At 42.6% G+C, this 23,349-nt stretch overlaps 1 protein-coding gene across 8 annotated transcripts in view; it reads left to right on the top strand.

The window, feature by feature from the left end:
- dab1a (DAB adaptor protein 1a) overlaps positions 1 to 23,349 on the top strand; it is a 128,645-nt gene that overhangs the window by 35,202 nt on the left and 70,094 nt on the right. For all 8 annotated transcript variants that reach the window (XM_035415328.1, XM_035415329.1, XM_035415326.1 and 5 more), the window contains exon 2: positions 12,613 to 12,819. In XM_035415328.1, coding sequence (XP_035271219.1) covers positions 12,753 to 12,819 — 67 coding nt within the window. In that variant the 5' untranslated portion in view covers positions 12,613 to 12,752. The remainder of the gene's footprint in view (positions 1 to 12,612; positions 12,820 to 23,349) is intronic.

Here is a 23,349-nt window from a genome sequence, read left to right as displayed (position 1 = left end):
CCTCTGCTTGCAGTGGGATGCTAGACAGTGGCAGAACGCTGAAATTTATTGGCAGAAAGCATCAACTTGAGGAATTGCTATTTTCTCTGTCTTTCGTATTAGCTCCATCTGATTGTTTGGGTTCAGGTTTCTCGTACCAAGAGAGAGAGAGACGTCAATACTCCTCCATTAAATAGATGTGTTGGAGGGAAATCTCATGTCAAAGTTACTTACTCTTATTCCCAAAGCTAATGAAAACACAATTCTAATGAACACACTTGGAATAAATCCTAGTTTAGTCAACTGGAATAGGTTTAGCTGGATACAAATCAATACTAACTATAAGGAGGATGGCCCACACACGAGAGAGTGGTAAGTAAAAAGCCTCTGAAGAAAATGTCCGCTTGGATCAGCACAATCGAATGATGTCCTTGCAAAGCTTCATACCCAGCTGGGAGTAGTTGATAGGTTATCAAGTGTTTCCATGACAGCCTTTGATGGTGCAGCTATGATTTGGTGCCTGGAACAGTCACAGTTTGTCTTACATCTGAAGGGCAAATGGATTTCATATTGGGCTGAATGGAGTTATAAATGAATATGGCAGATTTAAGTAGAATGTCACTCAGCTTGGTTTAATGAGTACCGTCTGTCACTCACCTGTGGGCAGCCTGATCAAACTACAGGGAACGTAGTACTCAGATCAGGGATATTCCTGAATTATTCATCAGAGGGCTTGCATTTTTGTCTCAAAAACAGAAATGATTTCAGTTCCTTCATAAGTCAGCTCATGCAAGTAAAACTCTGAGGGTAAATTCTAGATCAAGAGGCAGTGCTTCAACACCCTCAGGTCACTACTTAATGTGATATACTATTTTAAGCACAGCGACTCAATATATGTCTTTACCGCCCCCAAAACAAATAATATTTATTATGTTTATTTCAAAGCCTCTGAATTATCCATGTCTGTGGTCCGTCTTTTCTCTTAATGGAGATTCTGCGCAAAATGGCGTTCCCCCGTCACGGTCTGAGGCAACACTGTATGGCAGCTGAAGTTGTGGCTTAAGCTGTGGCTGTGCCATCTGTGTCATAGACCTGGGAGCGCTTTCATAGCAATGGAGTCGGCTCCAGGTGCCAGCTTGCATCTATCCAGCTCCTATCCGTTGTCACCTCAGTCCTGGCTGCCTGGGCACCGTTGCCAGGGGCAAGGAGCTGGGGTCAGGCCTCATTCCACCATGCCCACCTGAGATGAGCATGAACACCTCTGCTGTTTCACGGTGGGCTGGCTGAGATCATGCTTCCCCCAGGCCTTTGTTGGTATTTTTGGTTCCTCAGGATACCCTGAACCTCTATCATAACCTCTAGACAACCTCTGAGCCTCTATACTGACATCTGCACAACTGATCAACCTCTACACTAACATTTGCACAACTGCTCAACCTCTACAATAATCTGCACAACTGCTGAGGCTCTACAGTAAGCTCTAGATATCTGGTGAGGCTCTACAATGACTTCTTCAGAACTTCTACAATAACATGATAGAAAAATATTCACTCCAACGCAACACTTCAACAACAACTATCCTCCCCACTATAAAAAAAAACTATGGTATGGTAAAACTATGGATTCTGTGACAGTCAGTTATGAAGTGGAGTGGGAGTTTAGTAATTAAAGTGATGTGGCTCTCTGAAGCTTGATGACAATGTTAAGGGGCGTTCAGTTCTTATTGTTCAGTATAGTTTGTGTGTGTGTTGCAAAATCCATGCCAGCTTTTACAGTGTGTCCAAACACACTGGAGGGAGTAGTTTGCTACAGTATAGGGGAGAGGGGCACTGACAGAGAGGCCCATTGTGGAGCTGCCAGGGCCGATAATGTGCGAGCTTAGCTATGCCACGCTGACGGTCCCCTCCTGGATCTGTTCAAGGCTCTGCGCTGTCTTGTCACAGCTGTGCTCCTGGTCCCTCCCTGTCCCTCTGTCCGCCCAGGCTCCCCCCCCCCCCCTCTGCCTAATCCGGGCTGCATTTGTGGCGGGCAAACGCGCCTTCAGAAACAGCCAACTGCCAGTCGGGAGAAGCAAAAAAAAAAAAAAACAGCAGATTGGCATGTATGCTTCACAGACAGCTGAAGAGATTAGTGGGGAATGGTGTATTACAGTGATGGTTTTGATCAGCGGTCTCTGTGATTGATGGGCCGCGTGGGGGAAATGCGTCAGTAGTTTGTGTGGATTATTAGAGGTGCGCCTGTAACCTGGGGAGAGGGGGGACCTGATTTATGCATTCATTGGCTTTCCAATGAAAGAACGGTGATGGTGTCATTTTTCACAGCTACGCTCGCGCTCCGCATATTGAGCCGCAGCGTATGGATCTGTGCCGGGAAACCTTGACCTCGGGGAGCACCACAGGTGGCGTATCACATGATGTGATCTCTTGAGAAAGGAAGGTAATGGCACAGCTTGCGCTGCAATGGGGGAAGTGCATTCCTTATCCATTCATGTGTTTCACTCACACTGAATGAAACTGGGCTTTCTTGTCTTGGGTGGGATTAAGCTCTCAAACTGATAGTGAATTGTACTGACCCATTTGTTAAACATCCATGCTTAGAACCATCTGACCTCTTTTTTCTAAAACGCTAAAACTGCTTAGCTAACTCAGGTGCTATTGTTAGTTTTAATAGCTTATAATGTATTAACGCCTTAAGTTGCAATTGTTTCAGTTTATTTGCATTCATTCTGTTTTTGCAGTGAATTTTTCAATACATCAAGCCACACAATATACCGTTTGAATGTGTTAAAACTTGCGGTTTTATCGCTATAAACAATTTTATGATGCCAGTGTTTAAACGAAAACGATTCCTTATTTTGTTAAGTGGAGGGGCAAAACAGGCTTGGGGGGGGGTCCTTACCTTCTATGTGTTTTAGAAATCAACAGATGGCACAAATCATGGCAAAGTCTGTACTCTTATCACTGCAGGGGTCCAGCGAACAAAATACATTGTAGTTCTTAGTTCCAAAAATGTGGTAACTCAGAAACACTGACAGAATGTTCATTGTTTACTTGGCAATTATCTGGAGGAATTATCGTTGTTGTCCATTTTGCCATTGTAAACATGCCAAGATGTACTGTGAACATGTTGCTGTCTCCAGTTTATACAGACTCTCTGGAACAAGATGAGCGCATCTACAAGGTTTTCTGACAGTACTGTGCCTTAGTATAACCACTGGGACCCGCCGTGCACAAGTACTGACTCTTCTGGGTAGCATGACTTCTCCCCAGTACATAGCCAGCCAATAGTGGGCTATTATAGTGACCACTGGGAAGTATCTTAGCCAATGAAACTATGTTTAGTATATAGTTATTAGGTTTGCATAAAAGGACACACTTGAGTTTGACAAGCGCAGTAAAATATATTTTATCAAAGTTATGTAATGTACAGTATAATATACAAATACTGTATAATCGGAAATATGCAGTAAAATGTCGACTTGTAGTACTAGTAACAAGATCCAAACATACTGTAATTATGTGCCCTTTTTTAGAACCACTTTCATACACATACATATCACCATGCCGTTCAATGTTGCTTTATTAAATTCACTATTAAGTGTAATATGAAAGCAAAGACACCAGACCAAAACCAAAATTAATCATAGCTCAGACATCAATATCTGTCATTTTTTCATGATTAAGTGATTAGCCCTGATACATCAACATTGACTGCTTGTCTTTTTAGTTCTTCATTTATTATAAGGTGTGTACATGGAATCATTTATTATAAGGAATATTTACACCTGGTGTCACACTGACACTTCGGTTTTTCACAGTTTGTACAATTTGACTACTTGTGACACTTTACAACACGGTACTGTTTAGTCAAGCCACAGCATGGCATTGGTCCGTCATGACCTGTCACTGTAACAGCCATCACTAAGCAGCTGTGTATATCAAGCGTTAAACATGAACTGGAGCTCATTGTGTCTTCCTCACTTGATACTGTACAGTTGTGATCTAATGGAAAAAAATAAGACGCCTCATTTATTAGATTATGCACACTTTGTACTGGTTTAGAGGGATAAGAGTATTAGACATTCAGTCTACCTGAGAACAGAAAAAAATCTGAAACTGAAATAGTCTATTGGAAAAAAACATTTTCTGTGGGGTTTGCAATGGGTGTCACCATACAAGGGTGTACTGTAGACCACTTCTATACAGGGAGGGGTTGGACATTCCGATTAAAATGAAGAAACTTAAAGATGGAGGCCATCGGGCTCAGATACGAGACCTTTATGGGCTGAGCTCCGCTGTTTTTGGGAACGGGCAGAATGAGTGGCGTTTATTAGCTTTGACCTAAATTACACGAGACGATCAAAGCTGTTAAAGCAAAGGACAGATTGAGAGCCACGGTGACCTAGATACCGGCGATTTGAAGAGCGGGCGTACTGTACCGCACGTTCGCTCGCTGGGCTGTCTAATGTAATGAAGAGGCGTCATAGCCGGCTCCGCTCTAATGAAAATTAGATCACGATGGCTCTCACGGGCACAGATGCCTTTGTTGTTGCAATTCTTTCAAATTCAGCCTTTGTTTGAGATGTTTATGGGGCACTTACCACTGGGCTGTGCTTCAGTTGTGATTTTCTCTGTGATTTCATGTTTTTTTTGTTGTTGTTTCTTTCTAAATGCGTGGCCCTTAAATGCTCAAGCTTGTTTTTTTGAAACAAGCATACAAATGGAACAGGTGTCGGTGATTGGCTCAGATGCATGCAGCTTGCTGGTATCTGCATTATATTTGCCTCCATATCAGCCTCTCTGTATTCCAACGGTGTCTCCTACCTGCCTGTTAATATGCACAGTGTATTCACGGCATAGGAATATCAGGGAAGGGGAGCAGTGTCTCGATGCAGATGGCCAGGGTCGACAAAGGAGGGGGACGTGTTTGCCTTACGGAAGCGTCTTGGTGACTCCAGAAGGGTGATTTGTGTAACCCCCCCCCCCCCCCCGACGGGGACGTCAGTGTTGAGTTGGAGCAAGCAGGCACAGGCCCGCAGTTACCATTTGCCTTTCTCGCGGAGGACATTCGGAAGAAGCTGAACTAACAATGAACATCACGCGCTCACTTTCTAAGCCTTCCCTGGCACTGTCTTCCAGTTAGCAGCAGATGATTTATGGGGATTAAGCTTGCTGTTTGGCAGGAAGCTACTTATGGGCATCCAATTTACCCCCCCCCCCCCCCCTCCACCCCCCTCCAAACTATACAGTATTTTCTTACCATTGTAAATAATCCTACAAATGTAAAGCATTTGTTGATGTCATATTTAATCTGTGGTGTCTAAACAAAGGTATGAGGTCCTTGCGTAAAATGCGTATGTGAATAAGGCTTTTGTGGCATCTGCTAATGCAAATAGTTTCCATTGCCAATTTTGTATCTCATGCATGAAACCACCTGAATTTTGATTTCATATTCTGTTAAGTTGCCTAGTAGTCGCACTTTAATGCCCAAGTAGCAATGACAGTGGTGACAAGATCACCCCTTCCTCCTTCGCTTCGCCAATTTGTTACATCTATTTTTAAATTTAATATGTAGTATATTAATTATATGCCGCTAATTTATAAAGCCTATATGAAGAGAGATATAGCCTTTTTTATATCTCCCCCTAAGGGGTTGGCTGACTCCACAGTAATGATATAATGACACATACATCTCAGGTCGTACAGACACACATAAAGCAAACTGTTTTTCAAAATAAAAATTTATGTTACAAAGCAAAATAGTCATAACAGATTTTTTTTTTTTCACGGTCACTGCCAAAGTCACAGTTTCACACAAAAAATATTTTCTAATATTGTACAAACTTTCCTGTTTGGCCTTGACCTATAATACTGTTCTGCTTCTTTTCACAGCCCATAAAACCAGCTGAGACTATTTAAAAATTGAGTGGTAGAGCATGAACAAAAACAGAGTATGAATTATAATAACCTTTAAAGAAACATTGTAAAAAAATATCAGCTCCAAATGGTACTCCAAAACAGAATATGTGGAGAGCATGATCTGCTAGATATGTGCTTTATCATATGTGGTCAGTTTTCATGTCACAAGCTTTCTCAGTTTCAATGTACCATAAATATGAGGTATCTTGAATCGCATTTTCAATTCAATTAATAATGTATTTCCTTTATCTGTACATAGTTATTCAGAGGCTTTTCCAGCATTGCAGAGCTGCAATGGCTGCCCTGCTTAACATTCAATTAGCCTTTGTGGAAAAGCTCTGTACTGTGGTAGCCTTTAGCAGACTCATAAATTAAGGTGATATTGCTTCCTAATGGGATCTAGAGAAAAAGAGGTTTAATTGTATGCAATTTTTATTTGCAGCTGTAGGCTGAATTTGCTGGTAATATCAGGCGTAATAGTAGGTAGCCAGCTAGCCAGGAAGCTAGCTACACAACAGCAGGGAACAGCGCTCAATATACATACACTGATTGAGCTCCTGCAGAACATAGTAACACAGCTTAGATAGTGCAATTAGTGGGATAAATATTAGTATCTCCTGAGATTCAAGGTACTGCGCTTAATGCACTGAGAATTCTGTCAGGGCTGACAAGTGCACCCTTTCTTTGTCAGAACAGCAGGGTTCTGGCAAAAACCTAGGGACCAGTGTAGCAGTCATCTGCAATCTTTAGTAAATTGTATTTTTCTGCAGGAAAAGCCTGATTTGGTTGTTTCAAAGTTCTGGAGCGACTCATTTGTTCTGAGAGTTTCAGCGATCGGCTATTAGTCATTACTTCTGAAATGTAGGGCTTGAGAAATTGGATCTAAACATAGACAGCCATTTCGGAATAATTTTACACACTCTGTGTTCAGAAAGTGTGGCTTCCCCCGAAGGGGACATTAGCCTAGATTTCAAAATATCTTCTTTAGCTTCGAGAGAAGCGGTGAATCAGTGTCTGGTCTCAGTAGTAAGATGGTAGAAGGGTTCATGTCAGGGTTTTGGAGATCTGTTGTGTCTGCCACTGTGGCTCATGTAAAAAATTAAACAAAACAAAATACGTAAATCAGACTACATATGTTACGATTGGATATTTATGTGTTACCAACTAACTTTGCCTCACCCAAAAAGCACACAAAGTTTTCTTTATTTCTCTTGTTTACATTCCAGATCAGATCAGTCAAGGAAGCAGATGTGATGTGCTGCTGAGTGTTTGGAACACTTCTATAAAAAGTAGCAAATTTTCTATTAATCGGAACAAAAACTAATTTCAAAAGCCTCTTTTAATTAGGGTAACATTAAGATGTATGAGAAATATTAAGTCGGCTACTGAAAAGGTTTCTCGCTGCAATCCTTCAAGTTTGATCTTGTGTTTTTTTTAAAATCTAGTGATAAGCTTTATGTAGTACTCTTGTGCTTTGTGAAAGTCACCTGACAACCTGGACAAGGATTATACTCGTAAGAATCTGATTATATGTCTTTTTATTCACATGCATGTCAGTGATTTTTCTCTCTGTGTCTTTATCTCAGGCATTACTCCTTGAATTTGCCTCTGCATCAACCTAAGCTTGACACCATTCAAGCCCCCAATAAACCCCATAAAAACGTCCTAGTCTGATTTACTAGTAAAAATGACAAATAAGACAGTTGCAGTAATAGTACATATCTACAGCTTGAGGTAACCTTTTTCTGTATAATAATTTCACAAGCTGAATATGAACTAGCACTCTTTATGCTAAATCACAGTGCTTTATCATGAAAGATGTGCTCTTGTAAAGTAATGACTTCATAAAAAGAAAATTGCGTTATCTCCTTTATCTACTTACATTAAAAAGGTATTTCCCATGTAATTACAAATATGAATAACTGATAAATTATATTGTTCACTCTATTGCATTCCTGGGACATAAATATCCATTTAAACTAATCCAGTTGATGCTTTTGTAATCCAAAAACACACTGTGTCCACCAATAAATGGCGTAGCTGCAGTGGTTTATCTCTATTTTTGTGGCTATGTTTTTCATTTTACAACTAGGTTTCTTCTTTGAATTCCATGCTCTCTCATGCTATCGTGCTATTTTTATCCACAATTGTCTTTTCTCTGAATTTGGGGAGACCACATTGGTGTTCTGAGGCATGTGCCTTGGTTGCAAGTTCATAGGTCTGTCTCACATCTTAATTTGAGAGAACGCAGACAAACACGCATAATGCACTTGACCATGTATAGCTGACCACCCCTTTTTTACTTCACAGTCCACCAGTGAAGTAGCGCAGTCATTGTGTCAGAAGAGCACTGCCACTCTGGAACGCAATGTTGTAGACCTACATTTGGGCCACTCAGGCAACCCCTTGTATGACCTCAGATACACCTGTCACCATCTTTGTATTCAAACCGAGGGAGGTCTATAGGTCTGTAGGCAAGGGAGGTCTATAAGCTAGCAATATGTTCGTAATAGCACATATTGCATTGAGAATTGAAGGGAGGTCTATAGGGTAATGCCATGTTCATAATGGCACATAGAGAAATTAAGGGAGGTCTGTGTGCTAGCAACTTGTTTATAATGAAATAAGAAAAGATCTAAATAGCTCATTATGAAGCTTAATGTTTGCTATTATTATAGGAGCCTTGCCTGAGCTATCATCAGTGAATGTGATTTATTAAATTAAAAACAATTTAGCCGAGCTTAATTATGGGCATAGAGTCACTTGGATAAATGGTCATTAGGTCACTAGCCAACCATTCTTACAAACTTTCCCTGTTCTGATGTAATGAAGAATGTGCTTTCAGCATATGCTTGTGCTTGTAACATTGTTTTGTGGCACAATGATGTGTAAAAAAGCAATGGGGCACTTGGCCGATCAGCAGTTTCTTGGCCAGCTGTGTGCATTTGCATCATTAGTTCGTGCACAAGAAAGCAAAAAAAAAGAAGGTTTAGAGATAATTCTAGGTGTGGAATTTGCATTTAGAGTCTGTCGCTGTTGTCTCTCAACATGAAGACCAAATAAGTGTCAATGGCAGTAAAGCAGGCCATCACGAGGCTGAAAAATCACAATAAATTTATCTCAAACATCAGATGTGTCAAAACCAACAGTTTGATACGTTAGTAAGCAAGAACACTGGTGATCTCAGCAATAGCAAGCTACCTGGTGGACGACAGAAGACCAGTGTTGTGAATGACTAAAGAATACTTTCAATTGTGAAGTAAAACCATTTTTAAACAGTCTAACAGATCAAGAACACTCTCCAGGATGTAGGCATAGAAGAAAAAAGTCAACAGACTTCGCCAGTAGTTTTGTTTGATTACAAATTAAAAATTGTGGAATTCAGAGCCAAATTGAGAAACAATATGTCTTTGTCCCAAACGTCATGGAACTATATATTATATAGCACATCCTTATCTTGCGGAAAGTGGATGCTCGATCTTGGCAGCACTGTTTCCTGGACTGGCAGGCTGCCAGTGGAGAGTGAATGCCAGTGGAGATGCTGTCATTGACACAAGGGTGTCAATGGCGCTGACAGTTACGGGGGTCGGATAATGCTGTTGTTAAGCGGCATGCCGTATCTGCTTTGACAGCCCGAACTCTCGCTGTTTACAAGGACGTTGTGCGAGGACCGCTCATCTTCTACGGGAGGGTTTGATGTGGCCGGCCCCTTTCCGCGCTGGCCCCTCCTACCTCGTCTGTCCTCCGCGGTGTGTGTTCTGCTTGACAGAAAGGGGCCATGTCGTAGCTTGACTAGCTTGTTTCCCCCACCGGGTGGAGAGAAACGTTTAAGTGGGTGTTTTGTCGGTGGGAGAAAGCTGTCATTTTGGCTCTGAGGGTCCGTGTGAGGAAGAACCATAGGGTAAGCTGGTGTTGTGCTATTCTGGTGGTAGCTCCTGCACCCGCTCTGTGTCACAGTCACAGTCCTCATCCAGTCACTGGAGCCGCTCAGATAATGCAGTGGGTTGGAGAGCATCACATGTTTCTCTGTTTTCCCCCCAGATAGAGGAAACGACAAGCTTTTCTATGATGCCTCACTCGTTTATAATCCAGTGCATTAGATTTCCTGTGCAGAAATAAAAAATAAATAAACATACATGTGATCTGTTAAGTTGCCTTGCCTTTTGAACTATTCAACTAATCCATGTTGTCAGTTGGTGACCCAGCCTAGATGCAGTGCTAGCAGGAGCTACCTTCTTCAGCTCCTGGATGGCTGCAAGTGCAGCGAATGACAGTGAAAAAGGGAGAACAACAACAAGCCTCTCTATTTACGGAAACGGCGATTACGCGGCGGGTTAACCTGGCCGACCGCTGGCTCCGCTCGTCGTCCGAGTGTCAGTGTAAATAATCAGCAACGCAAACGAGGAGACGTCGGAGCCGGGCAAGCCCCGCCCCCGCCGTTAATTATTCACGAAGCCGATTTTTTCGGTTTGATCGCGCGGGGGTCGCTCGCCGCGCCGAGCAATGCTGATTTCCAGGGGGGCCAATTAGCACATCAAAGGTGACAGCGGAGGCTGGAGTGGCCACTAGTGGGACGGGTGGGGGCGCAGAGCGGGGGCACAAAGGGGCCGCGGGATTGGAGGCGGGCTGCGGCGGTTCAGAGGAGAGATTAGCCCGGCGCTCTCGGCCTGTGTCAAAAGCGGAAAGCAGGGAATTTAGCTGAAGAGCTTACATCACGGGACTCATTAATTAGGCGGGAAATTGCAGGGATGGCGGTCCTTCGCAAAGAACAATGTCCACCACAGTTTCTTTTCAGAGAAAGAAGGATTTTAACCATTTTATATCGTTTGGTTTAGCTGAGGGCTAGTTTTAGAGATGTATTATCTTGTAGTGTACATTAAGAAATCAGAATTTGGTTATTGTTTGAATTTGCTTTTTAGTCTTCATGTTTCATTGAAAGTATAGTAATCACATTGTAATGGAAAGTTGTTTTTTTATTTGTTAATGTAATTTTTCTGTAATTCTCTAATTTTCATGCTTGCAAAATTACTTAAAAATAACTCAAGAGTGAACGTTGACTGTTCTTTATCCAGCTGTACTAGTTATAACTGTTGCTTTTACTGTTACTGATTTACTCAACATTCATGTCCGCTCTCACATGTTACAGTAATTTATGGTAATGCATAAGCACTGCTGGCTACTGTCAGGATTGATAGCCACCTTAGCAGTCATGTAAGATTGCAGTCCTGTTCATACCTAAAATTACACGGAGGAATGCCAGTTGTATTTAGTGTATATTTAGTGCCGACTAGTTGGCTATCTTAGCTCGCACAAATGAAGCCTGTTCTATTCCAAAGCAGTGCTACTCAATGAAAAAACACAGGGCCAAGCTACATTAAATAATTGAGGAAACACTGGGTAGCATTGGAATAGAGGTTGTTTAATTTGTGTGTGCCAAGATAGCCAATATTGTTTCCTGTAACTTCTCATTTTGATATCAATCCTTTTAACTGCAGGCCTACTGTATATTTTGCAAGCATTCTGCTGCTATCAGCAGTTACATCATCATGAAAACTAGTGATCCAGCACCTGTGGCAGCCATACATGCCCAAACCAAAGCCTAGGAACAAGACTAGTCACTGAAAACTCTCTTATACCTGCACTAAGGAAGCAATTGAAGCCGAAACACCTGTGAAGCTATTTGTCCCAAACATTATGGTGCCCTGAAATGGGGGGCTATGCCTAAAAAGTGCTGCGATTTCTATATGGTGTAACCAAAATGTATCAAAATACCCTTTAATAAAAGCTGAGAATCTGCATTTTACCCAAATGTAAATTGGTTGATTACAAATCTAACATTGTGCTGTACAACTTAAATCAAGAAAAAAAAAGATTGTTCCCAAACATTATGGAGCTCATTGTATTTGGGTGGATAGCCCTCCTAAGAGCCCATATATTAATCATTTGCCAGTCTAGGAAGGTATGGGAAAAATCATGCCTGGTGACCTTACTATACTTTCAAATGCATGATGGTACCCCAGATTCCTTAACTCTACATAACCTTGACATGGACTACCTCATGGTCCACCAGATGGCAGTAATAGAAAATGGTGGCTTTGCCCTTACAGCAGTAGCAACCCTGATATTGTATAATTGCACAACCACCAGATGACCTTCAATGAAATCCAGATGGCAAATAGGGAAAATTGAATTGAGTGGTAGAGGAAGTCCAGTCGCCATTAATGTTACATCTGTACAAGACCAGTATTTTTTTCCCTTCCAGTGGTTGTTGATAACTTGCCTACGATAATGAACGTACGTCCAAAATGGCATGAAAGGAACTACAAATGGCACGTGCTGTGGCACATTTGTGACAGTGAAGGCATACTTATGGTTTGATGATCGGGGCCCTAAAAACATGGTTACTGCAGCTGTTTTTTCATGGCACAATTCACAACATGAATACTAAGCTAACTGTCCCAAATAGCTGCTGTGTGTCTTCCTAGTATGGTCATTAACAGCTCCTGTTTACAGAAGGCAGCCCAACAAATGCTGAGCTGCCTCCGTAGAGAATGATGGGTTGAGATGCTGTCCTTGGGACCTCAGGCGACCACAATGGCTACGACGAAAAGCTCACGTACTTTGAACGTTCCTGCATTTGTCTTTCGCGTCTCGTTAAATTTCTTTTTTCTTCCTCTTCTTCTCTCTTTTTCTCTGTGTTGGCTTTGTTTTGCAGCACTCAAAGGGAGTGATCGGGATGCTGTGTCAGGGCTAGAGCAAGCAGTGGGACTGATTCACAGTCGGCGGGAGAGCCCTTCTAAATGAGCCTGTGTGCGCTACTGGACCTGCTTTGAAAAGGAATAAGGACTTAATAGGATGTCAACAGAGGCGGAACTCCAGCCGGCTGTGAGACCCAGCGTGAGAAAGGAATCCAGGAAGAAAGGTAGGAGCCTGGGGGTCTCTGATTACACTGTCTCTCTGGCCATTAGCATTCTCTCCCTGTCTCTCCCCCGCACACGCTCACAAACACAAACACAAACACAAACACACACGCACACACACACACACACACATACACATACACACAGACACACACATGCACACACTCACACACATGCTCACAAACACAAACACAAACGCACACGCACATACACACACACACACACACACGCACACACACACACACATGCATAACCACACACACACACACCCACACACTCACACACACGCTCACAAGCACACACACGCACACACATGCATAAACACAAACATAGCTCATTTAGAAAGGACCTTTGCCACTAGCATATGAAGTGTCTTCTGTTGCATGAACACAAGTCAACAGGGCTATGTGGCTATGTCTCTAGTGGGATTACTGAAACTGTGCAAGTTCTTTCTGTGAAGTAATCAGCGTTAATTAATTGGCAGACAATTTTTGAACTCTGCTGCTCCGGGCCATGGCCACTAGTATAGCTTGCAATTTCATGGTAATTCAGGAATTCTTGCATGAACCTGGCAGCATGAAATTTGAAAATGACATTTCACTCAGTTTTTTTGACTTCCTTCTTCATTTAATATAACACATCTTATCCAGCACTACAGTAATTACATGTGGAGGCTCTGGGTTAGAACAGTGGAAGTGAGCGCAATGAAAAATATCTCCCATCTTATAATACAGTTGGGCAGACGGGCTTCCTAGGCAGTGCATCATTTTGAATGTGGGAGCGAGTAGTTCATTCTGGTGGGAGTAGATGTCTAGATGAATGTGTCCTGACCCATATGAATAAAGGATGTTGTCTTGTAGTACTGTAAAGTGTATTTGATCACCATTCTATAATACACCCAGGCAAATTTGAATAAGAAAAGGAATTCACAGCCTTAAATATTTCTGTCTCTCCACATTATATTGTCATTTAAAGAATAGGTTTGGCTCTTTCATCAAACTTGGCCTGTTTTTCCTATCTTAGCTCAAGTCAGTTTGACATCATTTGTATTAATCTCCTGAATCCTCATTTTTGATTCAGATTTTTACATCATATTGGACTTTTTTTCCCCCTAGCTTTTCAGACAAAGAGTTGTTCGGGTCACGTGTTTGTCTACACCAGTTGCGACACTGCTGCCGGCAGATTTCTGAAGAGTTTTATAATGAAGAGTTCTTGAACGTGGTATTTTTACAGAAGCGATGTTTGGTTTGACTGGGGGCGTACTTGCTGCCGAGGATTTGAACAGGTGAAGTTCCCAATCAGCCGACCAATCAGCACTGCTTGTGCCTTTACCTTTCTGAACAGCAGTTACAGATCATTCTATAGACTGAGAATGACATCCAGATGATCAGTACTGGGAGTCTTCTGCCCCGAAATGACTAACAGGTTCAGTACTGCGGAGAGAGGTTAAATCAGTTCTTTTAAAATTGGATGGAACTGATACACATTCTGGGGGGATGGGGGGGGGGTGTTGGGGGGGTGGGGTGGGGGAGGATGAACCTCCTGGACCAGCTACAACCACCCTTGTGGAACTGGCCTGGCTCTACTGTTGTGGAGTGCAGGTAAAATATCCTAGGGCTGGACTGGAACGGACCCTATCTCTGGTGGTGTCATCGTGCCGTTTTTAGTCCTCTCCCCTTGCCGTTCCTGAAAGGACTTCGCTTTCATAGTGCCCTCCTGCCTCCTAGTCATTCACACTTTACCATAACACGCCCTCGTGGGTTTCAGCTCTATAGACTCGGCTGAGCTCAAAAGAGGCACAGGAGGTGCAAAAAAAAGCACTTTGCAGTCACAGCAAAGGAAAATACGCACTCCTTTTATATTAGGCTCTGTCACCACGCTTCCATTAGCCACGCCGTGCTGGGTAGAAGGGCAAATGAAACACCGAGTAAGGAACAAATTGTTTACTTTACTCTCCCTCCTCTCTGAAAGAAATCTTTAGATATGCCAGTGTTACTGTCACCGCCACCGTTCGCTGATGTGGGAGCATAATGAGGATGCGGTGCACATGACGGAAGGTTCCAGACAACCGCAAGGCCGCCGGGCAGGTGACTCACGGGCGCCTTTGTGTTCGGAAAGTGGAGTGTTTGCGTGGGAGCGGAGCGGTCGTGGCTGGGAGTGGGTGATGCTGAGCCTCCCATTTAAGGGGGGGGGGGGGGGGGGGGGGTTTGGCGGTGGGGAGGGGGTGTGTGTGTTAATCAGTGAGCTCCTGATTGTGGGGCTTTTTTGTTGTTGTTGTTCTGTGTGACAATGCAGGGAGTCACAACAGCTGTTCTCCGTTCTGAGTCACGATCCTCCCGCTTCTACACGGCGTCTCCCTGTCACTCCTCCTCCGCGGAGCTGCCTAATTAGTGATGCCGCAGACCTGATCTTCAAGGTGTTCGCACTGAATGGCATCCGTCGTGTACGAGACGCGTTGCTAACGATGTCTCGGCGTCCCTGTGGAACGTCCTCACGCGGCACCTGTTGTGATGTCTCCGCCAGGTACTCCTGGGACGCTTCGTGTAACATTGTCTGCTTGCTTGGCAAACGTCCTTGTCGAGGGGCGGCTCGTATTGCCTGTGCTGTGCTTATTACCGCCCCCCCCCCCCTTTTTTTAAACAGCTGGAAATTTGCCAAGGTAATTAAGGTTAAGCGCTGCACTCAAGGGGTGCGGCAGCGGCGGCATGGTCCCGCCCAGGATTCAAACCTGCAACCCTGCGGTCGCGTGTTTACCCCGCCTTCCCCGGCTAACGCGCGTCGCGAGCTGCCGATAGCCGCCGTAACACGGGGGTTTGAACATCACGCCGAATCAATTGTAGTAATTAATAAACGCTTTGCGGGCGAAATTTCCCAACGGCCTGTTGAGGAGCAATAATGAGCGAGCTGTATTCAAACTGTATCTGCGCGGAGTGGGATGGGCACACACGGGGCCGTTGGTAATGAAAATGAATGTCATTAAGGCACATTAAGATGGAAAGGAGCCTAATGCAGCCAGGGCTCTTTGAGAAGCGCCGCGGCTAACGACGCAGCCGTTCGGCGAGCGCCTTTCGACCTGCCCTTCCTTAAGAAACTGAGCGGTAAATACCTCCGAATGTTTTTTCTCTTCTTCTTTACCGCAGGCCTTCGTTACCGACGGTTTGCACCGGCTGCCGGCCCTTTTCTGTTTTCGGCGGGAAAAGGGGCGCGGGCGTGTGCGTCGTGGCGTTTTTCCGGCCTTCGCGGTCACGGTGGGCCGGCGAAACCTCTCGGTGCCGCGTAAAAAAAAAACGCGAGTGGGAAGGGGGAGGGGGGGGGGCGTTGAGTCACGGCACGGTCCAGAAAGTTAATCTGCGGGCCGAACCTTTCAGCAGGGGTTTCTGGCGCTCTGTAAGCAGTGCGCACGTGTGTGGTCCCCCCCCCCCCCCCCGTCCCCCCCGTCCGTCTCACGGCAGATATAGGGCAGGGCAGCGTGCCAGTGGTGCAGGGGAGGGACTCTCTGCGCACCCCAGCTGCATTGAGAGAGGCAGGCGGCGCGGTTTATCACGGTCGTTTGACGCTGACAATTAGCGGTCGACGCAGGTCGGTCTTGAGGAACCAGCTTCGCAGAGTGTCGTTTATACTCCAGAGTCTAGAGCTGCTGCACATCTTCTGCTCTGCATGCCTTTGATACGCCTTACTTTGAATAGTCTTGTCTGCGTTCGTTTCTTTTCTCGTAGAATTTTTGTAAAATTTTCTCCTGCAACAGTGATGCTTTTCACAACCCATTACAACTAATTGAAACATTTCCTTGCAGGTGGGTGGGTTTGTGGTGGTGTCAAAACAAAATGTGATTCTCCTTTTAGGTGAGGGAGAGAGAGAGGGGGGGGGGGAGAAAGAAGGGGGTGGAGCGAGGTAAAAGCGGAGTGCTGCTCTCCCTCCGCCTGCACTAATGATCAGCGGTAGCGTTGTGATGTGCCAGGTCAGGAGGCTTCACTACAGAACCCCTCCATGTGAAATTGAAATGGGATTGAATCACAGCTGCAGGGGCTGGGGCTTGTCAGTGACTCACCGTGCTCTCTACTTGGCTATGATTAACATCACTCCCATAGTAAATCTGGATTATTGGAGGTGGGGGGGGGGAGTAAAGCTTTCAGTCCTTGATATTGCCTCTCCTGTTAGCCTCTGATTCTCAGGCAAATTGCATAGCTTGAGGAAGTGACTATTAAATAGAGTCGGGTTTAATGAAAAAAAAAAAAAATCTTTCCCATCAAATCATGTTGAATTACAGCGGAGTTGCATATCTGGTCGTGTCATTTAGCATAATTGGATGTGAATGTTACGAGGACTTTTGTTGTATTCCTATTTTTTCCAAAGAGACTATTTAGATTAATGTGAATATGGAAATATTCAGGTCACAAGTATAAGATGAAAAATGTTCCTCGTATTACTGTAGTAAATTAAGAATGTTGTTACAGATATGAACAGTGAAAAATGAAAGGACATAATCTCTGTGGAAAATGCATACAAAAATTGTTGATGTGTCCTCATAAAAAATTCCTTAACTGTATTACACTTTAACACAGAAATGTTAAGCAAAATTGGCCCATTTATAGGATATCAAATCTAATCTAAACCAAAACTTCACCTTGTAGTGTATGCAGAAAATAAAATGGATCTCAAAGTGAGCCATGCTGAACACCTAGAGTAGGTTCGAAAAGGCAGGGAATGGCAAATCTACCTTTGCCAAACAGTGAATTTGCCTGCCAAAGGCATCTGCTTATATTTGTTTGCAAAACACCCCCAGAGACATGTTTCCAGTTTTATTTTTGTATTGTGTGATTTTAGCAAGACTCACATGCAAAGACTTCATCAACATGTAGTTTTAGTTCAAATTACAGCTACTTCCATTTGCCGTAACATCTCAGGCTACATATTTCTGGTGAAAAGTTGGTGAAATACCATCTGGCTTGAAGTTTTCTGGCCAACTAGGATGTAGCCAGGCTATATCCAGATAAAACCTGAGCTATATTGGAATTAACCTAGTTTGTTAATTTCAAAACTTCACTCAACCCAGATTTATAGCCCTCTAGATTCTAGATTCCAGCTTTTGCACGGTGGAATGGATTTAGGATAGGTATGTAATGTTTTCAAAAATGTTGACCGAAGAAAGTCAAGGTCTGCATTTTTAACAGTGTCTGATTTTCATTTCTATGCATAGAATGCTTGTTTCCATTTGGCAAGTCCCACATAATTGGGAATCAATGTTATTCACATTAGTTCATAAAATTGCATCAATTCTTGCTAATGGAAACATGCCTCATGTTCACTGCATTGGGTCCTCTCAGACAGATTCCTTGTTAAAAAATAAATAAAAAAACAGCTGAGTAAGCAAGTTGCACATAGCACATATATGTTCAGTGTGTTGTGTTTTTGTACTTGTTTGCTAAGCTAAAGCTGTGGTTTTCCTCAAAACGGGCAGGCTTGTGTAGTGAATAGGCTTAAGAGTTACAAATTTTCATACACAAACTCTTAGGTCTCGTGAATCAATCGAATTGTATTCACCACGAGGAATTCCGCATTGCATCACATACTACAAAGATGAAATGAATCGGAAAGTGATTTTATTACGGCCTGTGGATTGATTACTTCGTTTCATTATATGGGCCGTCTGCAGGAGGGTGGATGCTTGCCGTTTTGTTTTATGTCTTATTGATATCACAGGGGGATCATTTCGTGGAAACAAAATTGGAAATAGGAGGGTCAATGTCAGCAGTCTCACTGCAGGGGAGAGACTGTAATGGCCAAACTGAGGACTTCATAGATTTAGTTTAAAATGGCAAATTGTTTTATTGCGTCATTACGGTGTTTATATTGTGGTCAACACCAGATTGTTTTCTAAGCTTAAGTGCTACTTTGTACATTATTGGAGTAATCTTTGAACTGTGAGACCAGTTCATCAGTTTATCACATGCATCATACACTAAGCTGTTACTGTATGTTCTGATGCCCTGACTTCCAGTGTTTGTAAAGCAGCTGCTTCAATGTGACTTTTTTCTCTGCCGTGAAATCTAAACATTTCCAACTGCCGCATGTTTGAAGCCCCTCAGTTTCAGTTCCTGGGTTAAAACTTACAGTACTGTAGATCATACTTACGGAATAGTAGGATAAATCCAGATTGTCAGATCACAACTCAAGAGATCCCAAGACACTCTTTACCTTATGATATGGGAACATCATTTACTGTAGTAGAAATAGGCATGCCAGGGATGTGCCAGCTCAGACAGTTGCCAGCTTCTCAGAGGAAGGTTTTTGGAGGCGTTACATATTTTAAATGTGAGAGGAACAATCAAATTTAGCAATTATTAGGGTACATTTTAAATATATTATTTATTTCCTTCAAAATATATTTAAATAATAACATAAAATGATTAGGCCAGACTATTAGTCCCTGTACTATAGTCCCTCTACTGGCATTTAGCAGATGCTCTTATCCAGAGTGCCTTGGAAACACACTTTTTAAAAAACATAGAGTCAATTTATACTGCCAGATATATACTGAAGTAATGCAGGTTAAGTACCTTGCTCAAGGGTAAAACTGCAGTGTTCTACCAGGGAATCAAACCTGCAACCTTTTAGGCAGCAATGCCAGTTCCTTCCCCATTATACTACACTGCCATCTCATCTGTCTTAGGACCTCATTTTATTCTGCAGACCTAAGCTTGTTCAGAAAAATAAAATCTCACAAACACACATGCACACTCACATGCACGCACACACACTATGGACAAAATAACAGTCTCATATGCTCTTGGAGACAGAATATGTTACTCCTGTCAGGGACGCACCCCCCCCCCCCCCCACCCCCCACCCCCACGCCCAAGCCCCTTCTCCCCCATAATTAAGCTCTCCCAGATTAATTATTGTTTTTTATTTTCAATTTAACTGGACATACTCGTAATTTATTTTTCAGAATTTATTTTCAGTGATCATTTTCAGAAAGGTGTCACACAATCAAGCCCTGATGAATAGCATTCGGGCACGTCACGGGAACGCCTAACCCTGTGCTGCACTGAACAATTTTAATTAAAAGCTTTAATGAACTATGAATGTTCACTTGATGCAAAAAATAAAGAAATTATAGAGGAACAATCAATCATTTTTTATTACAGGATAACGCAGTCATTTTACGCTATACGTACACATCTAAATATGTAAATCATGTCAATAACCTTTTCTCACAGGCTCTCTCAAATACTGTATTATTTTAGTGGTGCATGCCTCAGTTGAACAAGAATTTATGCATTTAAAAATAAACTATGAATATTTGGCTACATTTGCAAATTAAGAATGTTTTGCACAGCTATTTATGTTAGCTCTTTCATTCCAACTTCAAATTTATATGGTATCAAACAATTGCCTCAATGTTTGTAATGTATGTCATAATATTTGTATATTTCTTCATATTTAAATTTACATACCTATTTACATACCTTTTCTTTTGGGAGTCAACAATCAATGATACAAGTACAAAAAAATGAGCACAATATTATTTAATCTTACTCATGTCTACTTATGTCAAATTATAAATGATCTTTTAGGTTTTTTATTTGTCGCTACAGCTACAGACTGCATATTGCATAAAATAAAATATACTTTTTTGTTTGTTTTTTACTGTCTGAGAGACATTTGATTATAATACTGGAAACAATGCTCAAGCCTCATCCACAGAGTCTAGCCTTTAGCATGAAATGTGTCCATTTCATGGTGTCACCAGCTGAATTACTGAATTAAAAAGAAAATCCTGATGAAAGGATTTCCTTGCATAATGATCACAACATCAAACAGGGATTTCCACTTATAGTTCAAAACAGTAGAAATGAGTCCTGTATGGTGTGATCAAGAAGTCACAACTCATAAGGTGAATTTATTAATTATACAGGGTTTTTACATCAGAAGCTAATAACCAAAGAAGGTTTTAAAAGCTCATAAATTTTTTTTCCCCTTAAACCTAGTGGGGGGAAAAGTAATTTAATGCATTGTGAGATTATTCTTCTATCTCATTTTTATGTCCTGTCTGTAATACTAATAGCTGTGCTGTAAAATCTAGAATTCTGTACTTTGTGGAGTTCTTTGTTATTAACTGATTGCCAATTCTATTAATAGGTTCATGAGAGGCGGAGGACCGGGGATCCTTCTCAGTGCTCTTAGGCTCTGAATCCTCTGCCACGTTCGCTTTCATCGGTTCCTCTGGCACCGCTATGAGTCTCTTTCATGCCCTAACATGCATTCCTGGCCCCTCTCTAAAGTGTTTTAGCTGCAGCCCAACGACTTAAGGAGCCCCCCCCCCCCCCTTTTGAGTGGAACCTAAGCTCCTTAGGCGCTGTGAGTCTGTCCAGAGGAGTTTACTTGTGGAAAAAACACGATGCCGTGGAGAAGTACGGCAAGGTCAGAGGGACATAGGACAGGAGGTATGGTGGCAGTGTAGTATATGTATGGGAAAGGAGTTGGTTTTGTGACCTAAAGATCACTAGTTCAATTCCCCGGTAGGACACTGCCGTTGTACACTTGAGCAAGGAACTTAACCTGCATTCCTCCAGTATATATATACATATATATATATATATATATATATATATATATATATATATATATATATATATATCCAGCTGTATAATTGGATACAAAAAAATTTGCGTAAGTCGCTCTGGATAAGAGCATCTGATAAATGCCTGTAATGTAATGTAATGTTAAAGTAGGTTGTGGGCATCACAGCACTGAAGCTCTGGTGCCTGGAAGAGGGTGCAGCAGTCACACCGTCACTGTGCTGATGAGGATATTCAGACGACAGCCGTGGGAGGGAGTAATGTGCTTCTACGTGGCACAGCAGAGATTAAGATATTATCGCTGATTCTTCTTTCATTAATTTCTCCTCGACACCTAAATCCCAGCCTGGAAAATACAGCGGAAGCTTCAGCTGGGCTGTAGCGTAGTCTTCGAGGGGCCTTGCAGACGTGCGTGGGTGATGTGTTGGGCTCGTGCAATAAGAGTTGTCACCTCAGAAATGCGTTTTATTAACACGTCCTCTCTCTCGTAAGATGATGTGGAAGTTATATATGCATATTAGCTTGAATACAAATAGGCAAAAAGTGATGTATGAAATTCTTGGTAAGGAGTCCTTGGCCATGCTAGCCATAATGACTGCACCTTCCGCCAGCCCCACATGTACAAATGTACCGAGGTGACAAGCCAGTTTTAAATGGTATGGTGCTCCATCTGGTGACCCAGAAACATCTACCCAGTGGTCCACGGTTAATTTCCCTCCTTTCCTCACAGCTGCACAAGACTCTGGAGAAGTGTAGCCTTAAAGTTCAAGATCTACCCTATTTACTATACAGGCAGAGTTCAGATTTCATATGCCCTACAAAAAACACCGCCAATTTACCTGCACACAGGAACATGCATAATGCATCACATAATTTTGGTAAACATTTACAGATGTATTTTTTTTTGGCTTCTGTTAGTTTCATTATGTGTGAATTACCCAGATTGGTCGCCACTGTAGTGGGAGTGGTAAAGCAGTCTGTTCTGCTTTTAATACATTCTGAAACATTATGCCTGATGCTTTAGACAGAGGCTGATACAGGTGAATGGACTCATTTTGGTACCTGGACTTAATGGGTAATCTTCCTGTTATATCATTCCCGTTTTTCTTGAGGTCTGTATTTCTCATGTGTATTTTTCATCCGTATGAGCTCTCTCTTTGTTGATTGTAATCGTGCTTTCAGAATATATTTCTCAAAGCCCGGTCATGAGACGCACCGCTAACGGTAAAGGAGCGCGGACATGAATTTTCTCCGTCAGGCGAATTCCCCGTGTGTACTCTGCGATTTATCCCACTCTGCGGGGTAAAGAGATCAGAGAGAAATGCGGTCGTTACCCTATCGGAGACACCTGGACAGCGCGCGGGGGCTTACGCCAGAAATATTTACCGTGCGCCTTTCAGAATTGTTAAAAGACTGCCGCATTATGCGGAGCAATACCTTTTTCGCGTGACTTGTTTACAGCCTGAACTCTGCTCATTCACGGAGGGCACCTCGGTCTCCATACAAGGCTGGAGAGAGCAGGGCAGACTGCAGGATTTCAGATTATGCGTAATCCACAGAAACATCATTTGGTTCCTGCTCTGAAAATAATAGATAGCCAGGGTAGCATACTCTGTTTGTTATACAGTGTAATGTACATGTGTAATGGCAGTACACCCTAGTACTCTCTCATCTACATCCATTCAGTCATTATTATTTCATTTCTATGTTTATATCAATCTAAAAAAAGAAACCGTTGTGCAGAAACATAAGAAGTAAGAATACGTGACATCACTTAACATCTTCATAGTACTGTGAAGAAAATAACTTGTTATCCAGAGATACAGCTGAGAGAATATGGATGCACAGGGACTCATAATGTACACATTTTCAGTCACTAAGCATCTAATTTGGCTGTTATATGCACATCTTGTGTACACATAATATGTTCTTACATGCCTTATTGGCAAA

This window comes from Anguilla anguilla, chromosome 4 (genome assembly GCF_013347855.1).
Source record: "Anguilla anguilla isolate fAngAng1 chromosome 4, fAngAng1.pri, whole genome shotgun sequence".
Classification (NCBI taxonomy): Eukaryota; Metazoa; Chordata; class Actinopteri; order Anguilliformes; family Anguillidae; genus Anguilla; species Anguilla anguilla.
Note: the sequence above shows the minus strand (reverse complement) of the source record. Positions and strands in the feature narration are given on the sequence as shown.